At 52.7% G+C, this 11,379-nt stretch overlaps 1 protein-coding gene across 8 annotated transcripts in view; it reads left to right on the forward strand.

Moving 5' to 3' along the window:
• Positions 1-9,555, forward strand: part of DMTN (dematin actin binding protein) — a 21,175-nt gene extending 11,620 nt beyond the window's left edge. For 7 of the 8 annotated variants that reach the window (XM_019641913.1, XM_019641912.1, XM_019641916.1 and 4 more), the window contains 9 exons: positions 4,787-4,992; positions 5,258-5,332; positions 5,718-5,873; positions 6,747-6,791; positions 7,124-7,223; positions 7,613-7,669; positions 7,900-8,052; positions 8,566-8,690; positions 9,253-9,555. In XM_019641913.1, coding sequence (XP_019497458.1) covers positions 4,975-4,992; positions 5,258-5,332; positions 5,718-5,873; positions 6,747-6,791; positions 7,124-7,223; positions 7,613-7,669; positions 7,900-8,052; positions 8,566-8,690; positions 9,253-9,540 — 1,017 coding nt within the window. In that variant the 5' untranslated portion in view covers positions 4,787-4,974 and the 3' untranslated portion in view covers positions 9,541-9,555. The remainder of the gene's footprint in view (positions 1-4,786; positions 4,993-5,257; positions 5,333-5,717; positions 5,874-6,746; positions 6,792-7,123; positions 7,224-7,612; positions 7,670-7,899; positions 8,053-8,565; positions 8,691-9,252) is intronic. The other variant, XM_019641920.1, reaches the window with a different exon arrangement.
• Positions 9,556-11,379: the final 1,824 nt, after the last annotated feature.

The following is an 11,379-nucleotide window of genomic DNA, read 5'->3' on the forward strand; positions in this document are numbered from 1 at the left end:
TGCACGTGTGAGTGTGGGTCTCAGTGCATGACGTGCACACCTGTGACGTGGCTCCTCTCCCTCCTTGCCTGGGTAGTTACCACTGATAGGCAGTCATTGCTTCACTGTGCCCTCCCCACCCCAATGGATGTTCGAGGAGAGGGTGCCAGGGCCACCCAGGTGCAGCCCCAGCCTCCAGGACATGTGGAAGCTCTCTCTGTGCTCCCCAACCTGCTCAGCCACCCACACTCCTCACCATGATCCTTCCAAACCTTCTCTGCTCTCTTCAACCTCTGCCTAACCCACCTGTAAGACCTGCACGGGACCTTATCTCTCACTTTTAATAAGAGCCTCCCAGTTGGCACTGACCCCGCTAAAGGACCCTGTATGTGGTCACCCAGCTTCTTACCCCATCTTCTCCTTGTTGGGAAGTGTGGTTTCCTTTCCAAAGCCAGTCGTCTACCTGGGCACAGGTCGGATCCCTCTGTCCCGCTGAACGGGGCTCCTGCCAGGTGTCCCCTCTCTCCAGCTACCATCATCTCTTCCTCTCTACCTTTCCCTCTGCCTGCAAACATGTCAAGTCTCCCCTTTCCTTAAAAACCTTCAGCCAATCTCCCTTCCTCTAAAGTCACTCTTTCTAGCCCTGTCCTGCCTTACTATCATACTTCTTAGAAGTGCGCCCCCCTCCACCCCCCAATCTATGTGTCCTGGCCAAGCCTGGCTGCTCTGTGATCCCTAACAAGGAGGCCTCACTATTCCTCTGAAGATGCTTTCAGAGGCCAACCTGGCCCCGACATCCACACGGGCGAGCTATCACTCCCTGCGGCACTCTGGCCTTCTCTGGGCGATGGACGCTTAGCTTCTCCACATTCTTTCTCAGCCCCTTCTTCCCTCCCTCGCCCCTCCTTTCTCTCAGCATTTATTGCACATTCACTGTGTATCAAGCCCTTTTCTGAAAATAAAAAGAATCACTAGACACTCTCCCTGCCCCTCAAGTTGCTGCCCATCTGGCTTTCCCGTCCCTTTCATGCCATCTCTGGCTGTTTCTTTCCCCTAGTCCCTCGGGTGTTTCCCTGGGTGCTGTTTTTGACATTCTTTCTCCCTTGCCAACCTCATGTGCAGACCCCCATCGCTAGCTCAAATGGCTCCCAAGTCTCTATTTCCAGCCTGCCCCTCCCTCAACCTCCTGTTCCCCTGGACATTCCCACCTGTTCACCTCCTGCACCCACCTCAGGAAAAGGGGATGCATTGCGTCCTCTTTTCCTGTGTCTTGGGCTTGCCAACCACCCCTCTCCTGGGATTCTTCAGATTAAGTCCTAATTTGTACATTGTGCCTCTAGGATTTCTCCCATTTGCCCCTTTCCATTTTGGGACCCATGCCCAAATCGAGACCTTCACAGTCCCCCTCACCCCTGAACTGCTGCCGTAGCTTCCCAGCTAGTCTCTCTCTGGATAGCCACTTTCTGTGCATCCACTTCTCAGGCCACAGCCAGATTCATTTCCCCAAAGCACTGCTTGCATCTGTCACTTCCTTGTTTACAAAAAGTTTCTAAGCATTCCATGGCCCCCCGTTGCCCACAGAATATAATCTAAATCCCTTCATCTGTGTTCAAGGCCTCCACAGTCTGGTCCCCACCCCCATGCCCCAAACATATGTCAACTTCATGAGCTCTACAATTCAGCCATACACGGTGTTCCAGCAACAGGCCCAGTGCTTCTGTGTCCCCACTTTCACTCATGCTGCTTTCTCTTTCAAGAATCCTTTTTTCAGCTTTTGCATGATCTCAGACTGAGCATCTTTCAAGGCCTACCTCATATACCTTCTCCTCTAAGAAACCATCATTTTTTTTTAGTAAACAAATTTTTTATTGGGGAACAATGTTTTTCCAGGACCCATCAGCTCCAAGTAGTTGTTTCAATCTAGTTGTGGAGGGCGCAACTCAGTGGCCCATGTGAGGATCAAACTGGCAACCTTGGTGGTATGAGCCTGTGCTCTAACCAACTGGGCTAACCGGCCACCCCTAAGAAACCATTATTATTTTCCTGTCTTAATACCTCAGGCAGGAGTGATCCTCTCTCTCCTGTGACCTCTTGCAGCCCCTTATGCTATCTTATCTGGCACATGTAATTTTTTGCTTTGCACAGGAGATAGATAGATCTAGATCTATCTATCTATCTATCTATCTATCTATCTATCTATATTATATGTATTATATATATATATATTATATATATATATATATAATTTCTAGAGGGGCAGCTAGCTCCTTTGACTCATCTTTCTGTTCTCCAGAAGACTTATCACAGAATAATGTTCCGTGGTCATTGTATCTGGTGAATGGATGGATAAAACAATACATGATTGAGTGGGTGGGTGGGTGGATGGATGGATGGATGGATAGATAGATAAATAAGTGTTTGCCTCTAGGGCTAAGCCAAGTGTCTAACTAGTTTGACAATGACCGTTAATAAAGTAGAGATTAGAGAGGAGTGAGAGGGAGCTCACAGCGCTTTGAATATGTACTAGAGTTTATTCTGGTCATCAGACACCTACTAAAAAGTATTACAAAGTGAGTGCTAAGAAGATAGGAGAAGGATGAAGCTCTGGAACGGAGTCTCCCCATGGACACCAAATACCTAGTGTGACTCTGATGGCCAGAGTCTTGTCTTGGAGAAGTCTTGGCTCTAGAATTCCAAAAAGACTTAAGAAATGTGGCAGGTTCTAGTCTGTACTCACGATGTACCTGACACAGTATTCGGTAGGCACTCTGAATCATGGCAATGCCAAAGATACAATGATTTTCAGCTCCATTACTCTGGACAAGTTTTTAAAGCTCTCTGAGCCTCAGTTTCCTCATCTGCAAACCTGGTCTACCTTATGGGGCTGTTGGGGAGGATGAAACAAAATAATGCTTGTAAAGTGTTTATCAAAGTACCTAGCATGAGCATGCAAAACATGATAGCTATTATTATTGTTGGTTTTGTCCGCAGAAATTAGCAGTCATTCTAGTTAGCAAAAAAAATTTTTAAAAATATGTTCCTATGTCAGGCAACATATAATCAAAGACTAAGTTACATGGTTCTCTTTTTAAGTCTCACTGGAATTCAGAGAAGGGTGAGGACTAGAATAGTAGGGGAAGCCTTCCAGGGGAGGAGGGTTTAGGATGGACCTGGAAGGATGGGTGGGATCTGGGAGGAAAGGAATAGTGGACAGAGAATAGTGGAAGAGCATGTGCAAAAGCAGGGAAGTGGGAGTGAGGGCTGGCTTTGCAGCAAGCAGGTGGTTTTGGTGGCGGAGAGACAGTAAGCAGAAAAATGGCCTAATACAAAGTAATAGGTGATAGGATTGGGAGCACCAATGACCTCAGTCTTTCATGACTCTCTGTCACAAAGAATGGCTATAGAAAACCCATCTAAGTTCATTAGTCCTTGTGGAGCTAGAAATAATAACAACTAACACTCTATATAGACTTCATAATGTTTTGAACATTTCACATGTTATAATTTATCTGATATTCAGAGCAGCCCTATGACACTATCTCCATTTTACAGATGAGAAACACGAGGCACAGAGAGTGCAAGTAATTTGCCCAAGGTCACACAGCTTCTGAGTAGCAGTCTTGTACTTACCCCCAGGATCTCCTGTCCAGAGTCCATGCTCTTAACCACTACATTATGTTGCCTCTTCCCTATACCTCTGTAGCCATCATTTCTCTTCACTCTATGGCATATTGCCAGCAGACAGAAAGACAGTCCTACTGCCACCATCACACTGGAAACCCAGCCAGGCATTCATTGAATGGTTATTATGTGTCCAGTATTGGGGGTTGGGGTGGGGATGGGAGCATTACTAAGGGTCTGAGGAAGGAGAAGACATGGATTGTGGTCCCAGAGAACTCATAATCTCTTGCAGCAGACAGGACTTAACTCGCTAGGAACAAAGGGAGAGCAGTGCCCACCAGGATGCCTTCCTGCTGAACCAGGGGGCACTAACCTGCAGCGAAGTAGCACTTCAGAGAGCAGCCTCAGCACTGGCATCTGAGGAGGCTGTGGGCAGATGGGATGGGGCCTTGGCCCCAAAGGGTGTTTTACCAAATGTCTGCAAGTGAGTGAGTGAGACTGACTGCTGTACAGGGGCAGGCAGGCACTGGGCCACCAATCCCTTCTTCACTTGGCGGGTTGGGGGGAGTTGGGATGGGGACCCCAGGCAGGAAAGGGGGTGTGTGTGGCAGAGCAGCAGCCCCCAGCCAATGACCTGACCACTTCACCCTAAGTTGGCTTCGTTTTCTGGCCTCTCTTGCCCGTGTGTCCACCACACAGGCATTACTAAGTCCCTCTGTGTTCAGCCTTCCTGGGGTTATGAGAGTGAGGTTGCACAGTGGACAGTAGATGGAGGACGCATGGGACGAGGGCCCAGCACAGAGCCAAGGAGAGAGGCATGACAGAAGCCAAGGGGGGTGAGAACCTGGGCCTGAGGCTGGCCTGCAGCCCAGGGGCAGGGCAGGTGGGACGAACAGGGATGTAACCGCAGCACCCGGACGGCTGAGCCCTGCCGTCATTTCCTTTCCAGCCAAAGAACAATGGCACAAAAACAAGTGCAGCCCTCCACTTTCCCGCCTCCCGGTCCACAGGCACACTTGCTTCCCCGGGCTGAGCGAATGGAAAGCCTGAGTCCTGGAGAGCCCTGCGCCCTTCCGCCCTGCTCTCGGGAGCCCGGGCCCAGGGCGAGGGGCTACCCAGCTCCAGCCCTCGCTTGCTTAGATCCCGGCTGCACAGCCGGGCTGGCACGTTCTCCCTCCCGTTCCAGGCTCTGTACTCGGCCAGCCGCCTGAAGAGTCACCGAGGGATGACGACGCTACAGCCCAGTGGGGCGCCCTTTCTACACTCGCGGCCACGAGCGCGCAGCGCCCAGGAGCCGGGCCGAGCCTGACGTCAGGTCGTCTCCCCTCGCACACAGGGATCTGCGAGTGATCCGACCAGCCATCTCCCTACTGCATGGAACGGCTGCAGAAGGTGCGCGGGGCTGCACCCAAGCCTGGGCAGCTGAGGGCCTGGGTCTCGGGGTGGGTGGGGCCCGGCTTCCCGCCGAGCGTCAGGTCGGGATCGATGGTGCCACCTGGTGGTTGCCCGCAGCACCGCACCCTGGGGCCCCAGAGGCCTAGGGAGTCCTCTCTGCCCTAGACCACCCTCCTGCGGCGGGTCCTGCGCCTTTGGAGAGCCCTGCCCGCGGCCCTCGCCCGCACGCACATTCCCACGCCCGCCTTCTCACTCTCCCCAGCAACCACTCACCTCCCCCGGGAGCGTGAGCTCCTCCCGAGACTCCAGTGTTCCGGGCTCTCCCTCCAGCATCGTGGTGAGTACCTCTTGGCCACCAGCACCCTCAGACTGGGAGGAGGGAGGGGTGGACATGCTCACTGCTGGGCGGCTTCACTCAGCCTCCCTGTGATGGTCCTGCTAGGGCTGGTGGGCAAAGAGAACCCCAAAATCCAAAGGCGGTTCCCCGTCCCCCGTTCTCCTGATCTGTCTTGTTGTACCCAGAGTGGTTGGTGAAAGACTACGTCTTTTAAGGTGACACTCTAAACCCTTAAAATTAAATAATGGAATTATTAACTTATAGGAGCTGACAGCTAAAAGGGCTGCCCATTTTCTTTCTGATAAATTGCACATCTGGCTTGTAAGGCCAGGATCCCAGGTGAGCCTTTCGGCTCGTCTGTTCCATCGGCACCATTTCTCTTCAGGCCAAGATGGATAATCAGGTGCTGGGCTACAAGGACTTGGCCGCCATCCCCAAGGACAAGGCCATCCTGGACATCGAGCGGCCTGACCTCATGATCTACGAGCCCCACTTTACCTATTCTCTCCTGGATCATGTGGAGCTGCCCAGAAGCCGGGAGGTGAGGTGGGGGGAGTTTCCTCTTAGACAGGAATTAGGGGAAGGGCTCCCCCAGACACGTGGCCTGGGAGGCAGAATCTCTGTCATGCTTTATTTCCTACAGGCCAAACTCCAAAACAAGAAAGGGAACTGTGCGCGGGAATCAACCAGTGATGACCAAGTGTTTGTAGGCAGATGAGCTGGAGGGTAGCTCATGTAGGGAGCAGGAAAGGCCATGTTTGAATGGCAGCAGCACAGAGGGGTCATGTAGGAGAAAGGGTGGATGGGCAGAAAGACAGCAGATTTGTGGAAAACGCCTAGCACTGAACTTGGAGGCCGGAAATCCAAACTGAGTGACCTGTGTGATGGTGTGGTCTCTGTTTCCCCTTCTGTAACATAGGTGATACCTCTGCCCATCCACATCACCAGGTAGTCGGTGCATGAGATAACACACACCATGTGCTTGAGATGGGATAATGTCATGGCTGAGCAGTAAGATGAGGCCAGACTAGGGGGAGGTTTAAATACCCGGCCAGGAGCCTGGACTCCATCCCGGATGCTTGTGGGTCTGTCCCTTCCACTCATTACCGGCTCTGAGGACAGGGCCACAGACATTTTCTGTTGGCCCTCAAAGCACAAGCACACTATTCCAGGATCTGTGGCTTCTTGATGTGTCCTAGGGAAAGACTTAGGACTCTACCCAGGAGAGTACTAGAAGGGAGAAGGATGGAGGGCTAGCGCTGGGAACTGGCGAGGATTGAAAGAGAAGAGGTGGCCCAGATATTTGCCAGGCAAGGGTATAGAGTTGGGTGGGGGATGCAGTGGCCCCTCTGGGGGTCTAAGGATGAGGGTTTTATCCTACCCTGTGACCCTGACCAGCTCCTCTCCTTTGCAGCGCTCTCTGTCACCCAAATCCACATCTCCGCCACCTTCCCCAGAGGTGAGTCTGTACCACACCTGACACCTGCCTAGCCCTCCTCTGACAAGTGCAACCTTTTTCCACCACATGCACCCAGACAGGGCTCTGCAGAGCCCAGGGGATGACGGAATCAGTGGACCTCATTCTGCCTCTGTCCAGCTCTGTCCATCTGTCTGTCTGACCCAGGACCTCATGTAACCCTTTCTCCTGGGTCAGGCACCATCAGCAGGTCCAGTCTTTGGATACCCTTCCTCTGCCCTGAGGTTGGGGGCCTGTGTGTGGGCTGGTAGGGTGGGAGGACAGAGATGGTGGAGGACCTGGGAACTGCAGTAAACCCCACTTCTGCTGTGCAGGTGTGGGCAGACAGCCGGTCCCCTGGAACCATCTCTCAGGCTTCAGCCCCAAGAACCACTGGGACCCCTCGGACCAGCCTGCCCCATTTCCACCATCCTGGTAGGTTTTCCTGTCAGCCTGGCTGCATCCTTTCCCTAGGACTTCTTTTCTCCTTCAGGAACCTAAAGCCCTTTGCTCTCAGCCCCCCACTCTCTGGGGTGTATACTTCCCTCAGAACTGGCCATACCCCCTGATCCCCGGACCCTGGGCACAGCTCCCAAAGATGATGGGCCCTGTCGCATCTTCCTTCCCACCCAATCAGAAAACTACAAAAATGCCCAACCCCTTAGGGACCATTCCAGGAAGTCAGGCTCTGTCTTGGCGACTGACAGGAGCCCATGCATTTCTTACCTTTTCCCATCCCACTTGTCTCCGTTCTCATCCCTGACGTAGCCTCCCCAGCCATCAACACATCCTCCTTCTCATCCGCTCTTGCTCCCTCCCCACAGAGACCACCCGCCCAGATTCCAACATCTACAAGAAGCCACCCATCTACAAGCAGAGAGGTGAGGTTCCCCTGACTCACCTGAGGCCCCCTTCAGGTCACATTCTGGGAGGCTGTGCCGAGGGCTGAGAGGGGATAGGAGAACAACTGTCCTTCACAGCATGTTACCATGCCCTGTGCTCTCCCTTGTGAGTTGTTTTCACATCCACAATCTCACAGGTGTGACGGGGGACAGGTGAGGGAGTTGGGGACTGGAGGCATGCATAGGCTGACCCTGACCTCCACCTGCAGAGTCCACGGGAGGCAGCCCTCAGAGCAAGCATCTCATTGAGGACCTCATCATTGAATCATCCAAGTTCCCTGCAGCCCAGCCCCCTGACCCCAACCAGCCAGCCAAGATTGAAACCGACTACTGGCCATGCCCCCCATCGCTGGCCGTTGTGGGTAGGAGCAACTGTTGGAGAAGGGAAAGGGAGGCTGGGTCATCCGCCTCACAGCCCCTGTTGAAGCCTCATGAGCCCACCCCCACTTCCGCCCTATATCCTACAGTGAACCCTGCAGGCCTCTTGCTTACCCATCCCTGCATTCCTATAGCTCTGGTGCCAGTGGGCCTGTTTGTTAGTCATTCATCATTTCCATTCATTTATTTGACCACTCAACAGACATTTGTCACACTTCCACTGAGTCCCATGTGCTGTGAAAGGAGCTCTGGAAAAGAGAAAGAAAAATGAGACGAGGTCTTGGTTCCCAATGAATTTAAGTTGTGTGAGTGTGTGTTGCCTACACAGCCTCACTGTAAGACTAGACGGTGTTGCCATTATTTTACTTGATTGTGTAGAGATAATTTGTAGTGTTTGCTTTAAGGTGCAGCCCATGCCGTGCACACAGTCAGCACCAGGTAAATCCTTGTTAAGCGAATGGTTGGTTGACGTGCCTGCTTTTGCCCCTGTTTCCCAGAGACAGAATGGAGGAAGCGGAAGGCATCGCGGAGGGGGGCAGAGGAGGAGGAGGAGGAGGAAGACGATGACTCCGGGGACGAGATGAAGGCTCTCAGGGAGCGTCAGAGGGAGGAACTCAGTAAGGTAGCATTGCCATACCCTCCACCCAGCCCCACTGTATCTGCCTGGGGACAAAAACTCTGGTTCCATCGCTATTCCATTCCAAATGGGCTCTGCCTGAACAGCATCCTGGTCGGAACCTGTGAGGAATCCCCCTGCTTTCCCAGGACTTCATGCTGCTCTGCGGGGAACAGTGGTTAATATTAGGGTCAAAGGCACGGAAAGGCTGAGTAGATCATGGAAAGAGGAGAAGGGAGAGAGCATACTGCTGGTCTCCAGGGGAGGAGAGACCGTGTTGGGAGTCAATACAAAGGCTGCGCTGATGGTGACATGGGCTTGAGCTCTGGGCATCATGACCTAGGATGGGGAGGGCACTGGGGTGAGTTCCACTGTGTGGCTCTGACTCCTTGCACACAGTGTGGCAGTGCATCGGACCCAGATGACAGACTCCACGGGCCCCCGGGCATGGCCCCGTTACTCAGGAAATCTGTCCCCACTCCTGCTGCAGTATGCCCAACTCTGAACCTTTTGGAGATGAGAAATGACTATCGAAGTCTTGAATCTATCTACCTTTCCTCCTCCCCAGGTTACTTCCAACTTGGGAAAGATGATCTTGAAAGAAGAGATGGAAAAGTCATTGCCTATCCGGAGGAAAACCCGCTCCCTGCCTGACCGGACACCCTTTCATACCTGTGAGTGCCATGAAAGAAACTCAGAATCAGCTGGCCAGACCCTGAGGCCAGAATCGAATAGTCTGTTGAGTTGGCCTGTCATATGCCCTGCACTGTGCTATTGTGGGTGTAAGAGGCAGAAAAGGTTGCTGCCTCAAGGAGCTCACGCTCTCCTTAGGGCAGGAATACCAGTCATGGAATGAGACTAGATGATCCAAGATGGTATTGGCTAAAGAGAATTAGCTAATTTTGTTTAATTGAGTAAACATTTACTGAGTGTCTACCATGTGCAAGGCACTGGAGATTATCAAAAGGGAAATAATACAATCCTGTCTTTCAGTAGCTTCCAATCATTGGGAAAATTGACTTGGAAACTGGGGTTCAGGTGCAGCAGGTATTCTGCTGAGATGAGAGGTGCACCATGAGTGCTTTGAGAGTCCTGGTGACAGGGCCTGGGGTCAGAGGGTTCGGGGTGGGGTGCTAAACTGAGTCTTGAAGAATGAGGGGGAGAAGGGCATCGCAGACACTGGGGACCATGTGGGAGCAAAGGCTAGACACAGGAAACTTAGCGTAGAGGACCTCCAGGAGCCTGGAACCACAGAGCCCAGAGAGCGCCATGCTGTGACAGGAGTGAGGCCAGAGAGAAGGAGTGGCCAGTGCTTCGGATACCATGCCATGAATCACCCGAGTCTAGCCTAGACTTCCTCAGAGCAAGGCAGAGGAGAGGGAAGATCTGAGAACGCAAAACTGGAAGCTATGAGGTCTCTAAAAGCCTAGCCTTGGAAGCCACACAGCATCATTTCCACTGCATTGTACTGGGCAGAGCAACTCACCGGCAGCCCAGACTCAGGAAAGGGAGTGATCCCGTTCCCGACGACAGGAACTGCACACAGGCATGCAGGCTGGGGGCTGGTGTTGCCGGCTATGTTTGGAGACAATCTACCACACTTGCCAATAGTCTAGGCAGGGCTAAAAATATACACAGGTCCACAGAAGAGGGGCTAGGTTTGAAAAATATATAGAAGAGCGAATCATCTAGACTCAATGGTTAGTTGGACGTGGGAGGTAAGGAGGAGAAAAGTTGGGGTTTTGTCTTGGGTGCTGACATACCTGGAGCTAAGATGATGAAAGAGGCATGTTTGGGGGGAAAGGTGCAGACTGATTTGGGACGTGTTGGGTTTGAAGTGCATGTAGGTGGGAGCCGAGTTTGACTGAGTTGTAAGCTTGAGGGGTGAATCAGGCCTCAGGTAGAGCCCTCAGCTTCTACATAGCAGTCAGACTATCAGAGAAATGCAGTCGTGCAGAGAGAGCAGAGAGGGGCAGGGACGGGCGCCCAGGAGAGCACACATGTTCAGATCCAGTTGAAGGTTGGTTAGGAGGAGGTTGGAAAGGGATCCAACCTTGGGACATGGGGTGGCTTTGAAAGGTCTCTCTCTCTCTCTCTCCCTCTCGACTTGATCTGGGAGCAGGCCACATAGAAGTGGAGGTTATCTGCTGAGCAAAAGGAGGGTGAGGCCTGCTGAGACTGGGGAAGGTTTGGAATAGCTACTGCAGGGAAAGGGAGTTGCTGTAAGGCCTTCCATCTGGAGTGACGATAATCCACACCATGTGGGCTTCACCTCCATAGCTTGCAGGGGAGAGGGGAGTTGTAGGCTGATCCAGGCAGAGTTTGGTGAGACAGGTGCTGCAGAATGAGGGGCCAGGTGAGCTGCTGAGTGCTGGTGAAAGCACTTATATACCCAACCACAGGCTGAAGGACAGGGGAAGTGGGGGACCAGGACACTCAAGGTCCCCAGGAGATGATGAGCAGAGGTGCTAGGAACGAGGCTGAGGGGAAGCTGCAAACAAAGAAGAGTGTTGTAGCCACAAAATGGGACACCCAGGTTTCAAATGTCAGGGTGAAGGAGGCATGGACGACAAGGCCCAGCGGGTAGCCACTGAAGGGGTTGCCTGCTGTGGAGTGGAGGTGAAGGCTCCTGGGGTGGGACTATAAGGTACGTATGTGTCTAGGACATTCACAGGGTCACTGAAAGACCAGGATG

This window comes from Hipposideros armiger, unplaced genomic scaffold, assembly GCF_001890085.2.
Source record: "Hipposideros armiger isolate ML-2016 unplaced genomic scaffold, ASM189008v1 scaffold_64, whole genome shotgun sequence".
Classification (NCBI taxonomy): Eukaryota; Metazoa; Chordata; class Mammalia; order Chiroptera; family Hipposideridae; genus Hipposideros; species Hipposideros armiger.